Genomic DNA, 23,969 nt, shown 5'->3' with positions numbered 1-23,969 from the left:
CACGTTACATTTTATTAATTTTCCATTCCCTATATTTCTTTAACTCTTTAACCAAGGTACAGAGAATAAAATACCTAATGTTATATTAAGTGAGCAGAGTGTACATGTCAAGACTACCACGTAAAAATTGAACAAATGTAATTAAGTCTATGAATTACATATACGTGCCAAAAACAATGCAGAAAATGGATCTTTCTTCAAAGAAAAATCTCTATGTATCAGCAAAAATGTCAGTGATTCACACTTACCTTTGTATGTAAACACACATACCCATATACCCACATACACAAACACATATAGAATGACCTCTGTGAACAAGCTTCTGTGAACAAGGTCAAAAGTGTATCTAAATCTACTGAAAAATTCAAAGACTGAAGGAACAAAATGTTGTACACTATCAAGATACGCTAACTTTCAAGTTTGGCGCCTCCATCCCCTTGGGTGTGGGTTATAGTTGCTCTCAGCTACCGGCAGAGAGTAATCGGACCTGGTCTCAAAGGACATTTCAGAATCATTTCGGGAAGGCTGCCTATAATATGCATAAGACAACTGGGAACTGTATGGGGAGTTGTTGAACGCACTATTATTGGGCACGGTTGAAACATTATACTCTCGCCTTCCAAATGAACTCACACCGACTTTCTGGGATTCAGAAACATAGGGCAGCCTCTCATTCCAGTCCTCATGGGGTCCTGGAAGCACCTTTCTCCGTGCAGCGGAGACCACATTTGCCACAATGGATTCCTGAATGTTTCTGGGTCTAAAGGCATCGTCCACCAGCCCAAGAGGAGACTGCGCGGCTGCTTCCCAAGGAGTTAATCTCTTGCTTCCTTTTGTGAGCCCATCAGCTGAGGGCCCAGAGGAGCTGGAAGCAGGCTGGTATGCCCAAGGAGATGTCGTTGAGGCGGCGGGTGGTATTGGTCTTCCAGGAAGAGAAACGGAGCGACCACTCACCTAGAAACAGTGGAAAACGTTAATCGAGTTCATCTTGATTTCTTGGGATTAACTTAGTCATGTTCTCATTAATGGGTTCTGTAAACATCCAATCCCAACAATGCTAGCTGAGTCCTAGAGACTAACTGCCTCGGCCTGGCCAAGTGTATTTTCCTCTGGGCCAGGGCTCTTGACCCCTTCCCATCATTCTTTTTTATTTCTGAACCCAGAGCTCCAGTTGCTAACCTCTCTCTTTGACGTAACTACCATGGCAGGGGGCCCCATTGTCTTCTAACCCTCGGGTATTAGGATCTGCTTCAGTAGTACTATTTTCCTGACAAAGGTCAATAAAACCTATTGATAGTCCCAGATTGATAGTCCCAGAAAGAGACCAGAGCAATTAAACTTTTTACTTTTTCCAAGTGACTTTTAATCTGCTGTTTCACTTTGGGATTCTGGATCTAGTAAAGCCAAACAAGGGCTACTTGCATGGGTTTAATGTTCTTGGATTGTTGCGATGACTAGCCTTTCTCCTGTCAAATGTATTTCTATATTGGTGGCCAGCCATGAGTTTTTATGTCCTAAGATTGGGGGGCTATACCTACCTGCACTGAGGAACATTCCTGTCACTGATTTCATTTGTGTTTTGCTTCCTTTCATGCAGAGTACAACCCCCAATTCTTCACTGTTTTCCTGCAGCAGTCCCCTGGTCAGTGATATACGATTGCAGAAACAAAACTTGTTGAAATCTTTGGAATTCTCCCTTTTTATACCTCCTGAATCTCCAGGGGCCCTCAGGACGGTTTATCTATGCTATTTTTATATATTTTCCCATCTGCCCCAAAATCTTATTATTCACTTTATATTGTATTTTCCTGGTGGTTCTGGGGAATCAAACTGATCTCCACACGTGCAATGAAATTGTTCCACAATTGATCTATATTTTCCAGCTTCTCCCATTCAATACTTCAGAAAATTTTCTACTTTTAGAGAAAAACTAGCAGAGGTACATGGGTTTTTGAATAAAAGCATTGTGGTGCTTGCACATGTACTCCAGTTTCATAAGAAGCTTTTCTTACTTTATCTAGTTCTTAAATTTCAAGTGATAGCAAGAGCTAGATTTTAGCCAAATATCCCAGATTGAAATGTCTTGCTTCTGTTTCTTTTTTGCCTACCAGACACCTAAGGAAAGTAGGGAGTTTATTCTTTCATTGTATATGAAGAATATAGGGGTTATTCATATAATGGATTTTGCTACTTTTTAATCAATAAAAGTTTAGTAGGGGTTTAGTTAAATGAAAGTTTAGTTTAGTTTTAGGTGTTTGATCTTAGCCAAAAAAATGTTTTCACCAATTTCTTTGTTTCTTCATTTTATGGCCAGGAGGGGGAGAAAATCTTTTAGTTGTCATTTTAGGACTTGGCTTCTGTTTCATATTTGTGTTGAATTCATTCATTCATTTTAAATTTTTATTAAATATTATTTATTAATATCATCTATTTCTTAATAAACTATAATTTATTAATAGTTAAATATTAAATTAAATTCATGTTAATATTATTTTTATTAAATATTAAATGCTTAATATTTTCAGTGACTCTTCTATGAGCTAAAGGTAACAAAGATGACGCAAATCAAGTCTTCCCTATGGAAAACAATCTGGTAGCAAAATAAGTATAAAGTCAGGTTAATATGTAATAGTAATTCAATTTGGGAAGACTCTACTTTTCTAAACAAGATGAAGAGGGAATTTCTCTAAACCAAGTATTAACATTTAGTATGGTAATGAGAAATTTATCTTTGCTCTCAGGTAATGTGTATTCATCTCTTTCACTCTTATTTATGGATGAGAGAGAAAATTGTTTTATAGTGCCTGGAACAGACATTTTTCATTGGTATCTGCCTGCTATAGCCTTTCCTCAGCTGTAGCAGTGACTTATCCATTGGGTCAGAGAGTGAACTCAAGGGACTAGCACATCTTCTGCATTTCTGAGATCTGGGTTTGATCCCTAGCATCACATAATTTCCCCAACGCCACAAGAAATACTTAATTTAATCCCCCCACAAACAAGTACTTATTTTCTATTCTTCCTTCCATCTACCTAGCTTAAAAATCTTCTAAAGAACTAAAACATAACAAAAAGGGGAAAGTTCAAAAGGTTGTTAACTAGCATTATAATAACAAAAAAGATCATGGTTTGTTTTGACCTGTTAAGGTAAAATATAAATTGGTTGAATGAATGTGTGTGTGTGTGTGTGTGTGTGTGTGTGTGTGTGTTGTGTGCTTATGTGTGTGAGTCAGAGAGAGAGAGGGACTCTGAAGCTTACATTGAAAGCACTAAAAAGCAAAAATAAAGAAAATATTGCAAAAGTAAGTCAAGCCTTTGTGTTTATTCTTGAGGGGGTAACTCCCCAGTGACATAGGGGTCACCAGGGCTACTCTTGGTGGTTCTCAGGTAGGTAGGTATGTGGTAGGTACATAAACACTGTGAGATATGAACAATCTCCCTAGTCCCAGTCAAGGTTTCCTAAAGAGAAATTCAAAATCAAACTTGGGTTGAAAACAGTGCTTGAACTGAATACAAATAGGCCCCAAACAGTATCAGGACTGGTAGTGGAGTGAAAACTCAGTTTCCCAAATGAACAAAATGACAATGGCTCCTCTTCAGCTCTCTCTTTCCCAAATAGGTTTCCTTAAGTACTAAGGAGATTAGATAAAATTACAAATTCTCTTACATTAAACACAAAATGACTAACTCTTTAGGCCCACTGTTGTTTCCATTTGTGCCCCCAAAGTAATATAAGTCTCTGCCAGCACTTAACCCCCTAATTTTAATGCATTTTCACTCAGTCAGTTCACATCTTGTTCTCTACTGTTATTTCCATCTCTGTTTCAAGACATGTTGTTCCAAGTCTGGCTGACTAAATGAAGCCATGTGATCTACTCTAAGCCAGAAATGATCCAAGGATCTGAAAATAAAAGGTGTTTCTTCTGTTTGGGTGTTTGAAAGTCAAGTGATTGAGTCCCAGGATGATCTGAATTTGATCCTGGGCTGTTGTTTCTACCATGGATTAGTTTAGTATCAGAAGAAACCAAAGTTTTGATATGAAAGCACATCACTATTATCAGTGATGATCAGCATTGTATGTGTTGCTTAGGGAAAAATGCTATATTGGGGATCAAACTTAGGCTTCCTACATACAAAGTATGGGCTCAGCTTTTTAACTTATACCTCTGGTCCTAATACTTTGATCTTCTAGAGTGAATATCGAGACATAAATACAAATTATTCTTTTTTGGGGGGGTCACACCCAGCAGTGCTCAGGGGTTACTCCTGGCTCTATGCTCAGAAAATTGCCCCTGGCAGGCACAGGGGACCATATGGGATGCTGAGATTTGAATCACCTTCCTTCTGCATCAAAGGCAAACGCCTTACCTCCATGCTATTTCTCTGGCCCCACAAATTATTCTTAAGATTTAAAACTTTCTATTTACTGAGGCCTTGCCTCAGAGAAAGGGGCCCACTTATTCCCAGGCCATCTCTAGGTTCACAGCCTCTTCTTCCTTATATCACAGTTTTCACCATAACAGCACAGTGTTTCAAATAATGTAGAAGCACATATCCCCCATGTTTATACTGCTAGCACTTCACCTATTGCAGCAACTTCCACTCTTTTTGAATGTGTCACCATTCTATTGTTCTATTTCTTTTTCATGCTTTGGAATAATGACATCTATGATGATCATCCTTTCAAGGCATTCTCGCTGCCTCCTTCCCGCTAGCCTGTTAGGAAGGGTCAATGCAAGTATAATGTCCTGATGTTCTTTATTTTTGCTGGTAGTATTTAGAGGGTATTATTGACTCAGTGCTCAGAATTTGGTTTCAGTAGAGTTCAGAGTAAGGGTGTACCAGGTGGTGCCAGGGATTGAACATGAGCCTTCTGCATGCAAAGTATGTGTTTTATCTCATCAATCTCTCTCCTAGACATAACAGCTTGATCTTCTAGGCTGAGTTTATGGATAGAAACATGATCACCAAAAGCAATTCACAGGGACAGCATGCAAACTGAAAACTCGGGAGCCATGTCCTTGGGCAGCTGACAGAGTTAACAGCACAGAGAGAAGATCATTTTGTGTATTTAGGGCAGCAAATCCTTCAAGGGTTCAACCTAGCAGAGTATATGTCAACTTTCAGCTGCTCCAATATTATATGCACAATAAATGCCATAAAGATTCCTATTAGATTATGATTGACCTGGTGTTCTATAATCCCACTGGGAGGCTCAACACAATGGAGGCATTTTCCTAGCTCTGCCTTTAATAATAGCAGGCTCCAATAGATTCCTTATACTGTGCCTGGTTGGGTGCTAATTGCTACACATCATCTTCATACCGATCCCATGAAGTAGGCTTTATTATTACCCCTATTTTCCAGATGAGCTCAGGAAGATTTAAAGAGGGTAAGGAGCTTCCCCAAAGGTAGAAGGCCAGTAAACTCAGGATCAGGGGAGTTGAACTCAGGTTAACGCATATGAGGGTTCTGCAGCAACACTGCTTGGTAAGAAAATGGTTTGAGAAAACATCTTACAACAGTTTGCAATCCAAGTGACTAACTGGAATGAGAGCTTAGGATTTTTCCAAAAAGACCATTTACATTTTGATCTAGTGTAAACTACCCAATGCTGGTGTTTTGCCAGTTATCAAAGTGCAAGTAGCTGTTCTTCAAGTATCTGGTAACCAACTACACTGGCAGGAAACATTTGACATTCAAAAAAGGCAATTCCATCTGACTGTGTGACTTAGGACAAAGAAGAGAATGTTGAAGCAATGCAAATAGCCCCAGAAATCAATGGAAAACAGCAAGTTTTCCAGTTTCCCACTGACTCAAAAATCTTTGGGGTGACTATTAACTTCTTTTTACCTTTTATCAAAGGCCATACCTGAATTACACTTGAAAATATGTTCAGGTATTGCAGACATGGTTCCAGAGATTGAGCTCACACTTTGCATTCTGGAGGCATGAATTCCATTATAGTACTTACTGCCGGGTTCTCCAGAGCAACTGCTGGGAGCAACCCTATTCATGGAGTCAGAAAACCCCCCTCAATACTGCCAGGTCTGGCCCTCCAAACCAATATAAATAAAAAGAAAAAAATACATTCAGTATCTGAACACTTCTCACTGCCTCCACTGATACCGTACTGGGCTACAACATCATTATCTCTGGCCTGAACATGTTCCAATCACCTAATTAGTTTTTACTGGTCCCAAACTTGTTGCTTTAGTCAACTTTCAATATGGCAGACACATTTAGCCATGAAAACACAAGTCTGATTTTGCCTCTTAGTCGTCTATTTAAAAGCTTCTCATTTTCAAACAGGCCAAAATCCATAAGGTTCTCCCAAACCCCTCAATTCTTACAGTGCTGATCTGATCTCTTCCTTTAACATCACCCCTACCTCTTTTTTTTTTTTTTTTTGGTTTTCGGGCCACACCCAGCAGTGCTCAGGGGTTACTCCTGGCTGTTTGCTCAGAAATAGCTCCTGGCAGGCATGGGGGACCATATGGGACACCGGGATTCGAACCAACCACCTTAGGTCCTGGATCGGCTGCTTGCAAGGCAAACACCGCTGTGCTATCTCTCCAGGTCCTACCCCTACCTCTTGGCTCAACTTTGCACACACATCTATCTGTACCTCTGGACTTGCTCCAGATATCAGCAGGATTCTGCTTCATGTATGTGTCTAATCCTCTTTTCTTTCCATTTTGGAGTAATAAGCTTTAAGATTAAAATACATTTTCCTTTTTCAATTGTGGAGTAATAGACTTTTTTTTTTTTTTCAGGAGACATGAAGCTTTATTACAAGGCTCTTAACCACCATGTGTGTATGGCTTCTAAGCTAACCTTTTAAGCAGCCTCCTTCAGCTGCCCTGCATCTGTTCCATCTCTGCCCTCTCCATCGTGCCTCCTTCTCCTGAGGCTTCTTGCTGAATCTCTCTCTGAACCTCTCTTCTTCATTCCTCCCCCAGGCTTTAATTACCAACCTCAGACCCCTCCCAGCAGAGGGCTGGTCTGACCATCAGGTAAGATTAGCATTTGGCCTGGGAAAGGGTAACATCTCTGGGTTTTTTGTTTCAAATAAAGAAAAGACGCAAGGTTATAGTATATTGTACTAATTAAATTAATAAAAGTCCTTGATGGATGGTGAGGCCTTTCTCAGCCTGTCCAGTGCCTGCAGCTTCTTTGTCTTGGCAGGTCTGAGGGTTCAGATTAAAGGCAAGGAAATTATCCACAGCAGTCATGAAGTTTTAGGTAACAAGGTTTTTTGTTTGTTTGTTTGTTTGTTACGAGACAAGGTTTTATAACAAGGCCCTAGATACCTAAGCTAAATTGCCTCTCTGCAACCAACCATCTCTCATCTTCCATCCTGCTTCCTCCTCCTGAGGCTTCTCCTACTGAATCTCTTGCTGAATCTCCCTTATACCCCCAAGGCAACCTCTTCATAAGCAACCCCAGACCCCTCTCATCCAAGTAAGATAGGCAGAAATTGGGGGAGAGGTAACATATATGTCTATATCTTATACATATCACAAAATTATTTCCTAGACTTCTCTGAACATAAACAGAACTTTTCTGCAGATATACTTATAATTTGAAAATTCTTAGCATTATTACACCAAGCACTGTTAATAAGTTTAGAACATCCAAGTTCCTTTCCATAAACTTCTCTAAACAAAATCACAAGACTATTTCTGCAGAATATGCAGTTTTAAAATAAGTTGCTATATAAGATACATAATAAAGCATCATAGCAATTGGGAAACATTCACTAGGATAGCTGAGAACTGTTAAAACTAACATTATGCATTTCCCCCGAATTGTGCAAACTAATATTAAACCACTAAAGTTAGATACAAAATTTTTTGTTTGCAATGGGGCTTCGAACAAAACAATAAGATAAATACAGATAAAAGACATTTTAACCAGCAAGATAATGACCAATGCAAATAGAATCAAGAGATTAACCTGAATCAAAGTTAAAATGCAGGAGGTTCTGAAAGACAGTTTCTCCTCAGTTGAGCTTTGTCTGGGCTTGGATCTCAATCTCCACCTTCTCCATCTCCATCTTTCAAACTGCCAAAGTCATCAAGGACAGAAAGTCCTATAGTTCCAGAACTGGAATCTGAGTTGGGGGAAATCTGCTCCTCTGCCTGCTGCTGATCCCCTTCCAACAGAATCTTCTTCATGGCTTCTTCCCACTGATTTCTTTTTGTTTGTTTTTTTTTTTCCTGAATTTTTTTCTTTTTTTTTTCTCCTTTATTTAAACATCTTGATTACATATATGATTGTGATTAGGTTTCAGTCATGTAAAGAACACAACCTTCACCAGTGCAACATTCCCACCACCAATGTCCCAAATCTCCTTCCATCCCACCCCACCCCCACCTGTACTCCAGACAGGCTTTCCAGTTCCCACATTCATTCACATAATTATGGTAGTTCTCTGTGTAGTTATTTCTATAACTGCACTCACCACTCTTTGTGGTGAGCTTCATGAAGTGAGCTGGAAGTTCCAGCCCTCCTCTCATTGTCTCTGAGGATTGTTGCAAAAATGACTTTTATTTTTCTTAAAATCCATAGATGAGTGAGACTATTCTGCGTCTCTCTCTCTCTCTCCCACTGACGTATTTCACTCAGCATGATAGATTCCATGTACATCCATGTATAGGAAAATTTCATGACTTTATCTCTCCTGACGGCTGCATAATATTCCATTGTGTATATGTACCACTGTTTCTTTAGCCATTTGTCTGTTGAAGGGCATCTTGGTTGTTTCAGAGCCTGGCTATTGTGAATAGTGCTGCAATACATATAGGTGTGAGGAAGCAGTTTTTGTATTGTATTCTTGTGTTCTTAGGGTAGATCCCTAGGAGTGGAATAGCTGGGTCGAATGGAAGCTCAATTTCCAGATTTGGGAGAACTCTCCATATCGCTTTCCATAGAGGTTGGACTAGATGGCATTCCCACCAGCAGTGGGTAAGATTTCCTTTCACTCCACATCCCCGCCAGCACTGATTGTTCTCATTCTTTGTGATGTATGCCAACCTCTGTGGTGTAAGATGGTATCTCATCATTGTTTTGATTTGCATCTCCCTGATGATTAATGACAAGGAGCATTTTTTTCATGTGCTTTTTGGCAATATGTATTTCTTTTTTATCAAAGCGTCTGTTCATTTCTTCTCCCCAGGTTTTGATGGGATTAGATTTTTTTTCTCTTGTAAAGTTCTGTCAGTGCCCTGTATATTTTGGATATTAGCCCCTTATCTGATGGGTGTTGGATGAATAGTTTCTCCCACTCAGTGGGTGGCTCTTGTATCCTGGGCACTATTTCTTTTGAGGTGCAGAAGCTTCTCAGCTTAATGTATTCCCATCTGTTGATCTCTGCTTCCACTTGTTTGAAAAGTGCAGTTTCCTCCTTGAAGATGCCTTTAGTCTCAATGTCATGGAGTGCTTTACCGACGTGTTGTTCTATATACCTTATGGTATTAGGTCTGATATCAAGGTCTTTAATCCATTTGGATTTTACCTTCGTACATGATATTAACTGGGGATCTATGTTCGCTTTTTTGCAAGTGGGTAACCAGTTTTGCCAGCACCACTTGTTGAAGAGGTTTTCCCTGCTCCACTTAGAATTTCTTGCTCCTTTGTCAAAAATTAGTTAATTGTATGTCAGGGTAACATTGTCTGAGAACTCAAGCCTATTCCACTGATCTGAGGGTCTGTCTTTATTCCAATACCATGCTGTTTTGATAACTATTGCTTTGTAGTACAGTTTAAAGTTGGGGAAAGTAATACCTCCCATTTTCCTTTTTCCTAGGAGTGCTTTAGCTATTCGAGGGTGTTTATTGTTCCAGATGAACTTCATAAATGTTTGATCCACTTTTTTGAAGAATGTCACAGGTGTTTTTAAGGGGATCACATTAAATGTGTATAATGCTTTAGGGAGTATTGCCATTTTAATGATGTTAATCCTGCCAGTCCATGAGCAGGGTATGTGTTTCCATTTCCGTGTGTCCTCTATTATTTCTTGGAGCAGAGCTTTATAGTTTTCTTTGTATAGGTCCTTCACATCTTTGGTCAAGTTGATTCCAAGATATTTGAGTTTGAAATTGAACAAACAGAAACACTTCCAAATAGCTTTTATGAAGCCAACATCACCTTGATACCTAAACCAGACAGAGACGCTACCAAAAAAGAAAATTACAGACCAATATCACTGATGAATGCAGATGCAAAGATCCTCAACAAAATCCTGGCAAATAGGATTCAATGCCTCGTTAAGAAGATCATCCACTACGATCAAGTAGGTTTCATCCCAGGAATGCAAGGATGGTTTAACATCCCTAAATCTATCAACATAATACACAACATCAATAACAAGAAAAATAAAAACCACATGATCATATCAATAGATGCAGAGAAAGCATTTGATAAGGTCCAACACCCATTCTTGATCAAAACTCTCAGCAAGATGGGAATGGAGGGAACCTTCCTCAATATAGTGAAGGCCATCTACCACAAGCCAGTGGCAAATATTATCCTCAATGGAGAAAAACTGAAAGCCTTTCCTCTAAATTCTGGCACAAGACAAGGCTGTCCTCTCTCACCACTCCTTTTCAACATAGCACTGGAAGTACTTGCTATAGCGATTAGGCAAGAAAAGGATATCAAGGGAATCCAGATAGGAAAGGAAGAAGTCAAGCTCTCACTGTTTGCAGATGACATGATACTCTACTTAGAAAACCCTAAAGACTCTATCAAAAAGCTTCTAGAAACAATAGACTCATATAGCAAGGTGACAGGCTACAAAATTAACACACAAAAATCAATGGCCTTTCTATATACCAATAGTAATAAGGATGAAATGGACATTAAGAAAACAACCCCATTCACAATAGTACCACACAAACTCAAATATCTTGGAATCAACTTGACTAAATATGTGAAGGACCTATACAAAGAAAACTATAAAACTCTGCTCCAAGAAATAAGAGAGGACACACGGAAATGGAAACACATACCCTGCTCATGGATTGGCAGGATTAACATCATCAAAATGTCAATACTCCCCAAGGCATTATACAGATTTAATGCCATCCCTCTAAAGATACCCATGACATTCTTCAAAGAAGTGGATCAGACACTTTTGAAATTCATTTGGAACAATAAACACCCTCGAATAGCTAAAGCAATCATTGGGAAAAAGAATATGGGAGGAATTACTTTTCCCAACTTTAAACTGTACTACAAAGCAACAATTATCAAAACAGCATGGTATTGGAATAAGGATAGGTCCTCAGATCAGTGGAATAGGCTTGAATACTCAGAAAATGTTCCCCAGAGATACAACCATCTAATTTTTGATAAAGGAGCAGGAAATCCTAAATGGAGCAGGGAAAGCCTCTTCAACAAGTGGTGTTGGCACAATTGGATAGCCACTTGCAAAAAATTGAACTTAGACCCCCAGCTAACATCATGTACGAAGGTAAAATCCAAATGGATTAAAGACCTCGATATCAGCCCCAAAACCATAAGATATATAGAACAGCACATAGGCAAAACACTACAGGACATTACAGGCATCTTCAAGGAGGAAACTGCACTCTCCAAGCAAGTGAAAGCAGAGATTAACAGATGGGAATATATTAAGCTGAGAAGCTTCTGCACCTCAAAGGAAATAGTGCCCAGGATACAAGAGCCACCCACTGAGTGGGAGAAACTATTCACCCAATACCCATCAGATAAGGGGCTAATCTCCAAAATATACAAGGCACTGACAGAACTTTACAAGAAAAAAACATCTAACCCCATCAAAAAATGGGGAGAAGAAATGAACAGACACTTTGACAAAGAAGAAATACGCATGGCCAAAAGACACATGAAAAAATGTTCCACATCACTAATCATCAGGGAGATGCAAATCAAAACAACGATGAGATACCACCTCACACCCCAGAGAATGGCACACATCACAAAGAATGAGAATAAACAGTGTTGGCGGGGATGTGGAGAGAAAGGAACTCTTATCCACTGCTGGTGGGAATGCTGTCTAGTTCAACCTTTATGGAAAGCGATATGGAGATTCCTCCAAAAACTGGAAATCGAGCTCCCATACGATCCAGCTATACCACTCCTAGGAATATACCCTAGGAACACAAAAATACAATACAAAAACCCCTTCCTTACACCTATATTCATTGCAGCTCTATTTACCATAGCAAGACTCTGGAAACAACCAAGATGCCCTTCAACAGACGAATGGCTAAAGAAACTGTGGTACATATACACAATGGAATATTATGCAGCTGTCAGGAGAGATGAAGTCATGAAATTTTCCTATACATGGATGTACATGCAATCTATTATGCTGAGTGAAATAAGTCAGAGAGAGAGAGAAAAACGCAGAATGGTCTCACTCATCTATGGGTTTTAAGAAAAATGAAAGACACCCTTGTAATAATAATTTTCAGACACAAAAGAGAAAAGAGCTGGAAGTTCCAGCTCACCTCAGGAAGCTCACCACAAAGAGTGATGAGTTTAGTTAGAGAAATAACTACATTTTGAACTGTCCTAATATTGAGAATGTATGAGGGAAATGTAGAGCCTGTTTAGGGTACAGGCGGGGGTTGGGGGGGGAGGAGGGAGATTTGGGACTTGGGTGATGGGAATGTTGCACTGGTGATGGGTGGTGTTCCTTTTATGACTGAAACCCAAACACAATCATGTATGTAATCAAGGTGTTTAAATAAAAAAAAATTAAAAAAAAAAAAAGATATTTGAGTTTGTGTGGCACGAATGTGAATGGGATTGCCTGCCTTCTTGACTTCCTTCTCTTCCCTATCATTATTGGTGAATAAAAAGGCCATTGATTTCTGTGTGTTCATTTTGTAGCCTGCCACCTTGCTATATGAGTCTATTGTTTCTAGAAGCTTTTTGGTAGAGTCTTTAGGGTTTTCTAAGTAGAGTATCATGTCATCTGCAAACAATGAGAGCTTGACTTCTTCCTTTCCTGTCCGGATTCCCTTGATATCTTTTTCTTGCCTGATCGCTATAGCAAGAACTTCCAGTACTATGTTGAAGAGGAGTGGTGAGAGTGGACAGCCTTGTCTTGTACCAGAATTTAGAGGAAAGGCTTTTAGTTTTTCTCCATTGAGGATAATATTTTCCATTGGCTTGTGGTAGATGGCTTCAACTAGATTGAGAAAGGATCCTTTCATTCCCATCTTGCTGAGAGTTTTGATCAACAATGGGTGTTGGACCTTATCAAATGCTTTCTCTGCTTCTATTGATATGATCATGTGATTTTTTTTCTTCTTGTTGATGTTGTGTATGATGTTGATAGATTTACAGATGTTAAACCATCCTTGCATTCCTGGGATGAAACCTACTTGTTGTAGTGTATGATCTTTTTGATGATGCATTGGATCCTATTTGCCAGGATTTTGTTGAAGATCTTTGCATCATAATTGATCAGGGATATTGATCTGTGATTTTCTTTTTTGGCAGTATCTCTGTCTGGTTTTGGTATCAAGGTAATGTTGGCTTCATAAAAGCTGTTTGGGAGTGTTCCCGTTTTTTCAATTTTATGGAAGAGCCTGGCTAGGATTGGTTGTAGCTCCTTTTGAAAGATTTGAAAAAATTCGTTAGAAAATCGATTTGGGCCTGGGCTTTTCTTTTTGGGCAGATGCTTGATTACAGTTTCAATTTCCTCAGTAGTGATGGGGGTGTTTAGATATGCTACATCCTCCTTACTTAAATATGGAAGGTTATAAGTGTCCAAGAATTTTTCCATTTCTTCTAGGTTCTCATGTTTAGTAGCATACAGTTTCTCAAAGTAGTCTCTGATTACCCTTTGGATCTCTGCAATATCTGTCGTGATCTCCCCCTTTTTATTTCTAATATGGGTTATCAGATTTCTCTCTTTCTCTTTCTTTGTGAGTTTTGCCAATGGTCTATCAATGTTGTTTATTTTTTCAAAGAACCAACTTCTGCTTTCATTGATCTTTCGAATTGTTTTTTGGTTTTCCACTTCATTGAGTTCTGCTTTCAGCTTTGTTATTTCCTTCTGTCTCACTATTTTTGGTTCCTTTTGTTGGTCATTTTCTAATTTTTTGAGCTGCGTCATTAAGTTATTCAGGTATGCCCATTCTTCCTTCCTTATGTGTGCTTGTAGAGCTATAAATTTTCCTCTCAGGACCACTTTTGCTGTGTCCCATAGATTCTGGCAGTTTGTGTCTTTATTATCATTTGTTTCCAGGAAAGTTTTGATTTTCTTTTTGATTTCATCTCGGACCCACTGGTTGTTCAGTAGCAGGGTGTTTAATTTCCAATTGTTAAAGTTTTTCTTAAGCTAAAATACATTTACTCATGTTTTGGAAAAAAAATTCTTTTGTGAGCAAAAGTTAGGGTGAATATTATGAAGGAACCAGTATGAAATGTCAGGACAAGGATGAACTTGTCCCAGGTCTCTTGCCTTTACATCTGGGATCTGTAGGGCTCCACCCTGCCCAGGATGACTCTCCTGGGATGTAAAGTGGTACTAAAGCTACAGGCTGACCTTGTGATGATGTGTAGAGGCAAATGAATGCCATGTAGTTCAATGACAGCAAATGATTCTCCTATTGGGAGAAGAGTCTGTGTGGCCTTAAAGATGTCAGAGACCTGGCAGAACCTTTCGTTCACGGGCAAGTTCATAGGCAGGCTGCTGGCCCAGGATAAAAATAGGAGGAAGCCTGCCTTTGAAGTGGCATTAGCACCCCATGCCTCAGCTATTGCAGTGCCAGCTGCCAGAACACAGGACTGGCTGGAAATACCACCCACGCCTCATCTTCCCACCCCCAATCCCCGCTAGCTCTGAGTGGCCAAAACAGAAATGTTTTGGTCTTTTTATTTAACCTTCAGTTATAAGGGAATAAAAATAATCACATTTGGTCAGAGAAACAGTACAGGACTTTAGGAGTTTGCCTTGCACATAGCCAACACCCAGTTTAGCATACAGTTCCCAGAACACTGCCACAAATGAGTCCTGAGCACAGAGACAGGAGTAAGCCCTGAACACTGCTGAGTTTAGCCCCAATACAAACAAATGAACAAAACCCCCCGAAAAACCAAAAATCCAAAAACCTTATTCAAAGTAAGACTATGAAGGATGTTGACCAAGGGGCATTTGGATCTCTATTTCTGGAATATTTTTCATCTTCAAGGCAATGACCACAGACATATGGATAGGATTTTTACTATGAACTAGTCACTGTTCCAAGCACATGCTATTAACTCATTTAACCCTGTAATCCTCATCTTGCAAAGAAGGGAACTAAAGCAAAGAAATGAGGTGTTGTCATAAGTCACACAGTATTGTATAAGAAAACTGAGTAAAGACCTATTTTTTTTTTTATCTAAATAGCGTACCTTAAAATATTAAATCTATCTGTGGAAAGAAATTACTATCACAATGTTTTCTACAGCCAGATTGCTCTACCCTGAAAAAAGTATATCTCTTAATAAATATAGTCTATGAAAATGTAACCCAGGGAGAGGGTTCAAAGGGCTAGTGTGAAGCTTTGTATGTTGACCCTGACACTGCATATTTCCCTGAACACCACCAGGAGTGGTAACTCCTCAGCACTGAGCCAGAACTAGCCCTGAACACCTCCTTGTATTACCCAAACCACAAACAAAATTAAAAATAACTTTGTAATTCTTTGGCAAAAGCCTACAATATATTTTAAATAAAAATTGACTTAGTATGAACTTTAAAAATACCTTTTTTTTTTTGGTTTTTGGGTCACACTCAGCAGTGCTCAGGGATCACTCCTGACTTTATGCTCAGAAATCGCCCCTGGCAGGCACAGGGGACCATATGGGATGCCGGGATTCAAACCACCATCCTTTTGCATGAAAGGCAAACACCTTACCTCCATGTTATCTCTCCAACCCCTAAAAATAACATTTTTAAACACATTTAAAATTATTCTCTAAAAAGTTTATCTCTTCACCAAAGACTTAAATGATAAAAAGTCATATAGATTTCTTCTGTAAAGTGATTAAAAAAGAACAATGGCTATCAAATTCCAATTTTATCTATTTCTACAGATTAAAAAATTCACAACAAAAGGAGTATATTGAATTTGTATGGAATAAATGGATGTGATCTTATGAGAGGTTTTTGCTTTTTCTTTTTATGTTTTGGTTTGTTCTTAGGCTTAACCCTGGGATCACTCCTGGTGATGCTTGGAGGACCATGTAGGGTGTCAGAGATCAAATCTGGGTTGGATACATGCAAGGCAAGCATCCTACCAGCTGCACTATCTTTCCAGCCCTTAATGAGAGTTTTTGTAGAGAAAAATGTCAGTTAAAATATCAATATACTTGCCTCCCAGTTAGAAGGGGAAATAAGGGAGGCACCAAGACCAAACAGGTGCAAGACTACTAAGTAGTAGGCTAGGTACAGAAGGGACCACATATCTAGCAGCCCTGGGGGTGAGGGAAGAGGATATGGGAGGTAGGACGAAAACGAAGGGAGGACAAATTGGTGATGGGAATCCCCCCTGATTTTATGTAAATATGTACCTAAAATATTATTGTCAACAATATGTAAGCCACTATGATCAAAATAAAAATTATATTAAAAATATCAATATACTAAGCACTTAATAAAAGGATAATCACCATCAGTAATACATACATTTATAATATACTTACACTATATACTTTGATATAATTATAATTATGGTCCTTAAAATGTGTCTTGATAACTATATGACTAATTTTAGCTACCTACAAATTCTAATTCTAAATTTACTTCTTTGTTTAAAACAAAGCCAGGCATATCACTATGAATACACACATACATTAAGAAAGTAGGGGTGAAAAATGGCTTTTTAAAACAGATTATTCACCTAAGGGAGATGCAAATCAAAACATCAGTGAGGTACCATCTCACATAGAGAGACAGGCACACATCACAAAAAAGAACAATCAGTGCTGGTGAGGATGTGGGGAGAAAGGAACTCTCATTCTCTGCTGGTGAGAATGCCATCTAGTCTTTATGGAAAACAATATGGTGATTCCTCAAAAAACTGGAAATTGAGCTCCTATATGATTCAGCTATACCACTCCTGATATGCCCTAGGAACACAAAAACACAATACAAGAATGCCTTCTGCACACCTATATTCATTGCAGCACTATTTTCAATAGCCAGAATCTGGAAACAACCCAGATTCCTGACAACAGATGAATGGACAAAGAAACTGTGGTATATATACACAATGGAATACCATGCAGCCATCAGGAAAAATAAAATCATGAAATTTTCCTATACATGAATGGACATGAAAACTTTTATGCTGAGTGAAATAAGTCAGGAGAGAGAGATAGAACAGTCACACTCACCTTTGGAATTTAAAAAAAATAAAAGACATCATTGTAATAATATCCAGAGACAATAGAAATTAGGGCTGGAAGGACCGGCCCACAGTATGAAGCTTACCAAAAAGAGTGGTGAGTTCAGTTAGAAAGATTACACTGACAACTATCATGACAATGGGAGCAGTAGTGAGAGAAATAAAATGCCTGTCTCAAATACAGGCAGGGGTAAGAGAGGAAGGCTATGGGGTCATTGGTGGTAGGAATGTTGCACTGATGAAAGGGGGTATTATTTTATTTTATAACTAAAATCCTACTACAAACACATTTATAATCATGCTGTTTAAATAAAGATATTAATCGTAAAAAATAAAATAGATTGTTCACCTATAATCCAAAGCAGAATGGATACCCTACATTCAAACTTGGTTCTCACAGAGTATTGCTTTTGTTTTCTCTTAGGAATGTTTTATTAATTAAGATTTTAAGAACACTAGGGGCCGGAGCAATAGCACAGTGGTAGGGCATTTGCCTTGCATGTGTCTAACCCAGGACAGACCTCGGCATGATTCTCAGAGTCCCATATGGTCCCCTGAGCCAGGAGTCATTTCTGAGCACATAGCCAGGAGTAACCCCTGAGTGTCACCAGGTGTGACCCCAAAACAAAATCAAAATAAAAAATATTTTAAGAATAAAATTGTTCAGAAATAGATATGTATATTATCTAATAATCTTGTTGGGTCTCACAGCAGTAAATCTATCTCCAATTTCCTCTGGCTTGTAGTATTATTATTTTTTTTATTTTTTGGTTTTTGGGTCACACCCGGCGGTGCTCAGGGGTTACTCCTGGCTGTCTGCTCAGAAATAGCTCCTACAGGCACGGGGACCATATGGGACACCGGGATTCCAACCAACCACCTTTGGTCCTTGATCGGCTGCTTGCAAGGCAAACAGCGCTGTGCTATCTCTTCGGGCCCACTGGCTTGTATTATTAAGTGACATTTAAGATGCAACTCCAATTACATTTTAAAATGATAAATTAAAGCCCAGTAATGATAAGGAAAATTAAAAATCAACAGTACAACTGATGGCATTTCTCACGGCTGCAGAGACTACAGTGGGAGGAAAACGCATGAACTTGATCTTTGTAGCAATTTCTTGTCCATTTTGTTCCAAGCTTATTAAATGAATCCATTGATTCCTATCTCGGGTGCTGGGGAAAATGTCTAACCTGCTGTTTTTCGGAAAAATCTGAGATTTACTAACAATTTATATTTATGTTTCTTCATCAGAAGCCTGGTGCCAGAATGATATTTAAAACTGGGAATTCCATGCATGTCCTTTCATTTTAAAGGCACAGGAACATACTAAAGCAAAAGGAGCTTTCAAAGGAATAATTTGTTTACCAAAATTGGTTGACCATGCAGTCATGGCAGTATGCTTTGAAAATACAAGTGGGAAACCTGGAAGCATCATAGAGCAGAAGTGTCCCAGGTACTTTTCTTCAAATTAATAAGTATTTACTTCACTTAGGAATACTAATACTAGGTGTAGCTGAGCTCTGTCATTGATGGTTCAAGGAAATAATACTTCATAAGGAAGTTAGTTTGCTTGTCTACTTGACAAACTTTAAAATTTTTAAATCTAAAATGTTTAATTTTGCCACCAGCCTTAGGTATCATTATAGTTTTTTGTGGAAAAGCTTTTGTAGTGCATGCACAAAAGTTGTATGTTTATATTATAGCAGCTTTTTCTATGAGGGATTCATCATTTTTCAAAGTAACTCATTCATTAACTTAGTTTTGTGTTTCTTCTCTTATACCTTTGTAGGACAATCTTGTCTTCTTTTCAAAATGAATGCTAAGGTATCTTTGAAGGAAGATGAGTCAGATGATAATATGTAACATTTACTTCAGTGCCTTTTAAATTTTTAGTAACAATACTATGGAACTATATTTAGCCCTGCAGATTAGTGCATATTAGCTAATTTTCAGTAAATTATTATCTTCTTATAAAAGAAGCAATGTAGACAAAGTAACTCATACCTTATCATTCCTCTGACAATTTTCCATTCTCACCTTTGCCTTCATGTTGGCAGTTTTTGACTATCCAATTACTTAACTACATTTTTTTTATCATCTTTACTATCAACTCATGGAAATTTATAAATAAATTTATAAAGATTTTGAGTTAACTATAGCAATCCTCTAAGCCATTTTGGATGAATAGTCTATAAAAGATAAAAGATCATTTCTTCTGCAAGAATTAAAATATCTAGGCTATTTATATCTGTAACTACGTTTGAGAGCTAGAGAAGATGTAAACCAGTGATACATATTTCTCAAATTCTTGAGCAAATTTTTTTCGTTTAATGTTAGGGAACAGAAAGAAGTAGCAATGCCTAAAGATTATCTCTTTGTAAAAAAAAATATTCCTACCATGTAGGAAAGTCCCTCACATCATTCTCTTAAATCTGATGAGATACTTTCTAACAGTTTCCTATTGATGACTGTTTTTCTCAGCTCCTCCTTGCTCTTAATCTAGATGAGTTCATTCTGAATAAATCTAATGCTAATTGATTCCTTTGAGAATATAATAATTAGTAGGGTTGGGAATATAAGTGATTAATAAAGCACTGCTTTGTATGTGGGAGGCCTGGGTTCAATACCTGGCAGCATACACACACACACACACACACACACACACACACACATATACACTAAAAGGGAAAAGGAAGGTAAAAAAGAAGGAAAGAAGAAAAGAAAGAAGGAAACCGTAACAAATAACAATCACAAATAACTGATCACAGTGGTTAAATACAGGCTAGCCTAGACCAGTTTATTTCGCAAAAACATGAGATCCAGATAAAAATTAATGTGTATCTCAAGAAATCAGGAGGAATGATCAGAGCCTGTTATAGACACATCTATATCGTCTCACCTCATCTTGCTTTAGAAAAATGAGGCACCCCATTTTTCTGTGTTGAGCGACTTGTCTGGAGTGCCAAGGGACAGCATTCCCATCACATAGCTGCTCTCAGACCTCTAATAAAGGCCTTGTGATGCCAGGGATCAAAACCCCTTTGGTTTTGGGGGGCAACAGATTCTTTTACATGCTATATGCTCATATATTATCCTTTATCACTGAGCTACATCCCTGGCCCTTGTATTTAATTCTTAGTATCTTTTTCTCTCAAATACCCTGGAATCAAAGTAGTAAAAAAATAAACAAATTTTATTTTAAATTGTTTTTGTTTTGTTTTGTTTTGTTTTTTTGGGCCACACCAAGCAGTGCTCAGGGGTTACTTCTGGCTGTCTGTTCAGAAATAGCTCCTGGCAGGCACTGGGGACCATATGGGACACCGGGATTCGAACCAACCACCTTAGGTCCTAGGTTGGCTGTTTGCAAGGCAAACGTTTGCAAGGCAAACGTCGCTGTGCTATCTCTCCAGGCCCCATCGAACTAATTCTAAATACATTTTGCATGTCCCCCCCCCCCCCCCCCAGTCACTGTAGTCCCTCAGTACCAGTGACCAGCCCCTGAATATTACTGGGTATAGCTCAAAAGCCAACAAATAAATCAAAAGACTTAAAAATTTAAAAATTTCCTAGAGAAACCTACCATCACAGGCATCCTGCCTCTATCACCTGCTTCTATCACCACCTGGGATGGTCCACAACAGAAAAGTGGACCTGTTCCAGGGTAGTGGCAGGAACAGCCAAGAGGAAACAAATAAACCTAGATTCTTCTCTCCTTAGAAGCTGGGGGGACTCTGGGGGACTTTCTCAACTTCTTTACCATATATGTCAGATTAACATAAAATAAGTGTCCATCTTATATATGTCCTGTGTCTGTATATATGCTAGTTCTTTCTTCATCTATTCCCACCAAATTTTTGGTTTTTACTTAAGAGGAACTGAAATTTCTCACCATACAGCTTCCATCTATGACTCCTAACTTGTTTCCAGAGTCTCTCAAATATCCTAGCTCCTGTGAGTCTTTCCTCCTGGCTACCGAAGGTACAAATATCTATCTCATTTTACAGAACTTCCAGGCATATTCCCCTCCATTTTTTTGTTTCATAAATAAACTTGAGTATATCAAAAGCCTGAAAACAATACTCATATTGGGATCAAAGCAGCTACTCAGCAGGTCTACCTATTCCTCTTGTTCTTCTCCGGATTATATTAAAAAAGCAACAACCAGCTTCTGGCTGATTAAGAGTTTTAGCCAATCTACTACACACTTTGCTTATTTGTGTTGTTAAATAAAATATATTGGCATTTTTCTTCTATGGGCCACAAAGTACATGAACTTTTTGGTTCTGAGATTTGTTTCAATTGTATTTATTTTCACTTCAGAAAACCTGATTAGTATTCAAAGTGTTTCAGAATTCTCTTTGAGCCCACAAACCCAAATAAAAATGTTTTGATTACAGCCAGAGAGATGAAAGATAACTATTAGTAGGCACATTTTTTAATTGGAGATAACAAAATCCTGCTGATTTCCAGCCAAGGGAAGTCATTCAAGCCCTTTCCCCAGAGATAAGAACCAAACAACCAGAGTAGTTTGTCCACTCCTTTTTTGGATGATAAAAAGTGTATCAATCTATTCTTAAAATGCTTATTCTCAGCCTTGATTAGAAGCAGGGAGTCAGATAAAAATCACATCTCAAGGTTCTCTTCTTTTATGAGAACATTAAATTTAAAAGAATGTTCTGGGCAAACTAGATGCAGCTGGTCTTGTCAGGATGGGAAGTTATTTCTGAGGCAGAAGCGAGTCTGCTGCCATCTCCTGGGCTTCTAGAATCACATTTCTGAGCTGTTGTTCTCCCCAAGGCAGAAAATGCTTGGGGCATTTGAACCTAGAAATAGTTCACAAATTAGGCTGATCCAAACTAGAAGAGCTAGAAACTAGTCTTGTGTTTTAAATAATAAAGTTGGTACAAGTGCTGTGTGTGTTAAAAAAAAAAAAAGCAATTTTCAAAATGTGGTTTTGGACCACATTTTTGTCAAGATCACCGGGGGTGGGTATATTACAAAAATATGTTCTAGCCTAATTTGAATTTTTTGGGGGTGATCTTCACAATCTATACCCAAAGTTGAAAAACTGTGTTAGGATGCTACCAAGGCATCAAACACTATGTGAAAGAAGTCATCTGATCTAGTGGTCAGACTTTCGATAACTCTAAATGTGTTACTATAAAAACATGTAACTGTGAGCCAGCTCAGCTGACAGATGTGCAGGCTTTACATACAGGAGCCCTGACCAGGTTCGATCCCTAATACCGGATGGCCTCTCAGGCAGTGCTGGGAATGAGCCCCAAGCACCAAGCTGGGATGTCCCTGATTACCAGCAGCTGTGATTCTAAACAAACAAAAAGTCTATGGAAGGATTAATATCACAATTAAAATTATGTATATGAGAATTACATTGCCATAGCTGGCCTTACATGTGTGAGACCCTGGGTTTGAATCACCCTCCTCCATCACTTGAAACATTACACATTAATGAAGCCTGTACATTTATTAGTCCAGCATGCTCAACCTTTAGCCCTAGAGAATAGTAATGTAAATATTCTTTATCAATCTAAGAATACCTGTATTTAAAAAAGAACAAATAATTTGTAATATGAGAAAGACATGGCTGATTACACACACACACACACACACACACACACACACACACACACACACACATATATATATATATATATATATATATATATATATATATATATATATATATATATATATATATTGTTTTGTGGCCACAGCCAGTGGCACTCATGGGTTACTCCTGGTTCTGTACTCAGAAACCATTCTTGCACTAAAGAAACTGTGTACATATGGTATACACAAAGGAATATTATGCAGCAATCAGGAGAGATGAAGTCATGAAATTTTCCCATACATAGATATACATGGAATCTATTATGCTGAGTGAAATAAGTCAGACGGAGAGAGATAGATGCAGAATAGTCTCCCTCATCTATGGATTTTAAGAGAAATAAAAGACATTTTTGCAATAATTCTCAGAGACAAGAGAGGAGGACTGGAAAGTCCAGCTCACAACATAAAGTTCATCACAAAGAGTGATGAGTGCCATTAGAGAAATAACTACATTGAGAACTATCATAACAATGTGAATATATGAGGGGGGCAGAAAGCCTGTCTGGCGGCGGTGGGGTGGTGAGGTGGGAGATTTGGAACATTGGGGATGGGAATGTTGCAATGGTGAAGGGGGTGTTCTTTACATGACTGAAACCCAACCACAGTCATATTTTTAATCAAGGTGTTTAAATAAAGATATTAATTTAAAAAAGTGTAGAGCAATGGAAAAAAAATTCCTGCAGGCTTAGGTGACCATGGAATGCCAAGAATCAAACCAGGGTCAATTGCATGCAAAGCAATCGCCCTCCCCACTTTTCTATCTCTCTGAAATCTGATTTTTTTTTTTTTAAGAAAAATGTCATTCAATGTCATGAAAGGAAAACTAAGTAATTTAGCTGCAATAGAAACCAAAGCTATTTAGGATTTAGATAAAATTTCCAGAATTACAGCTTATTTCTTTTTCCCCTCTAAGATCAATTTTGACACTTGTGCTTC

At 38.4% G+C, this 23,969-nt stretch overlaps 1 protein-coding gene across 1 annotated transcript in view; it reads right to left on the bottom strand.

The window, feature by feature from the left end:
* Positions 1-414: 414 nt before the first annotated feature.
* SYNPO2 (synaptopodin 2) overlaps positions 415-23,969 on the bottom strand; it is a 184,284-nt gene continuing 160,729 nt past the window's right edge. The window contains exon 5 of the mRNA XM_049786839.1: positions 415-954. Coding sequence (XP_049642796.1) covers positions 415-954 — 540 coding nt within the window. The remainder of the gene's footprint in view (positions 955-23,969) is intronic.

This window comes from Suncus etruscus, chromosome 14 (genome assembly GCF_024139225.1).
Source record: "Suncus etruscus isolate mSunEtr1 chromosome 14, mSunEtr1.pri.cur, whole genome shotgun sequence".
Classification (NCBI taxonomy): Eukaryota; Metazoa; Chordata; class Mammalia; order Eulipotyphla; family Soricidae; genus Suncus; species Suncus etruscus.
Note: the sequence above shows the minus strand (reverse complement) of the source record. Positions and strands in the feature narration are given on the sequence as shown.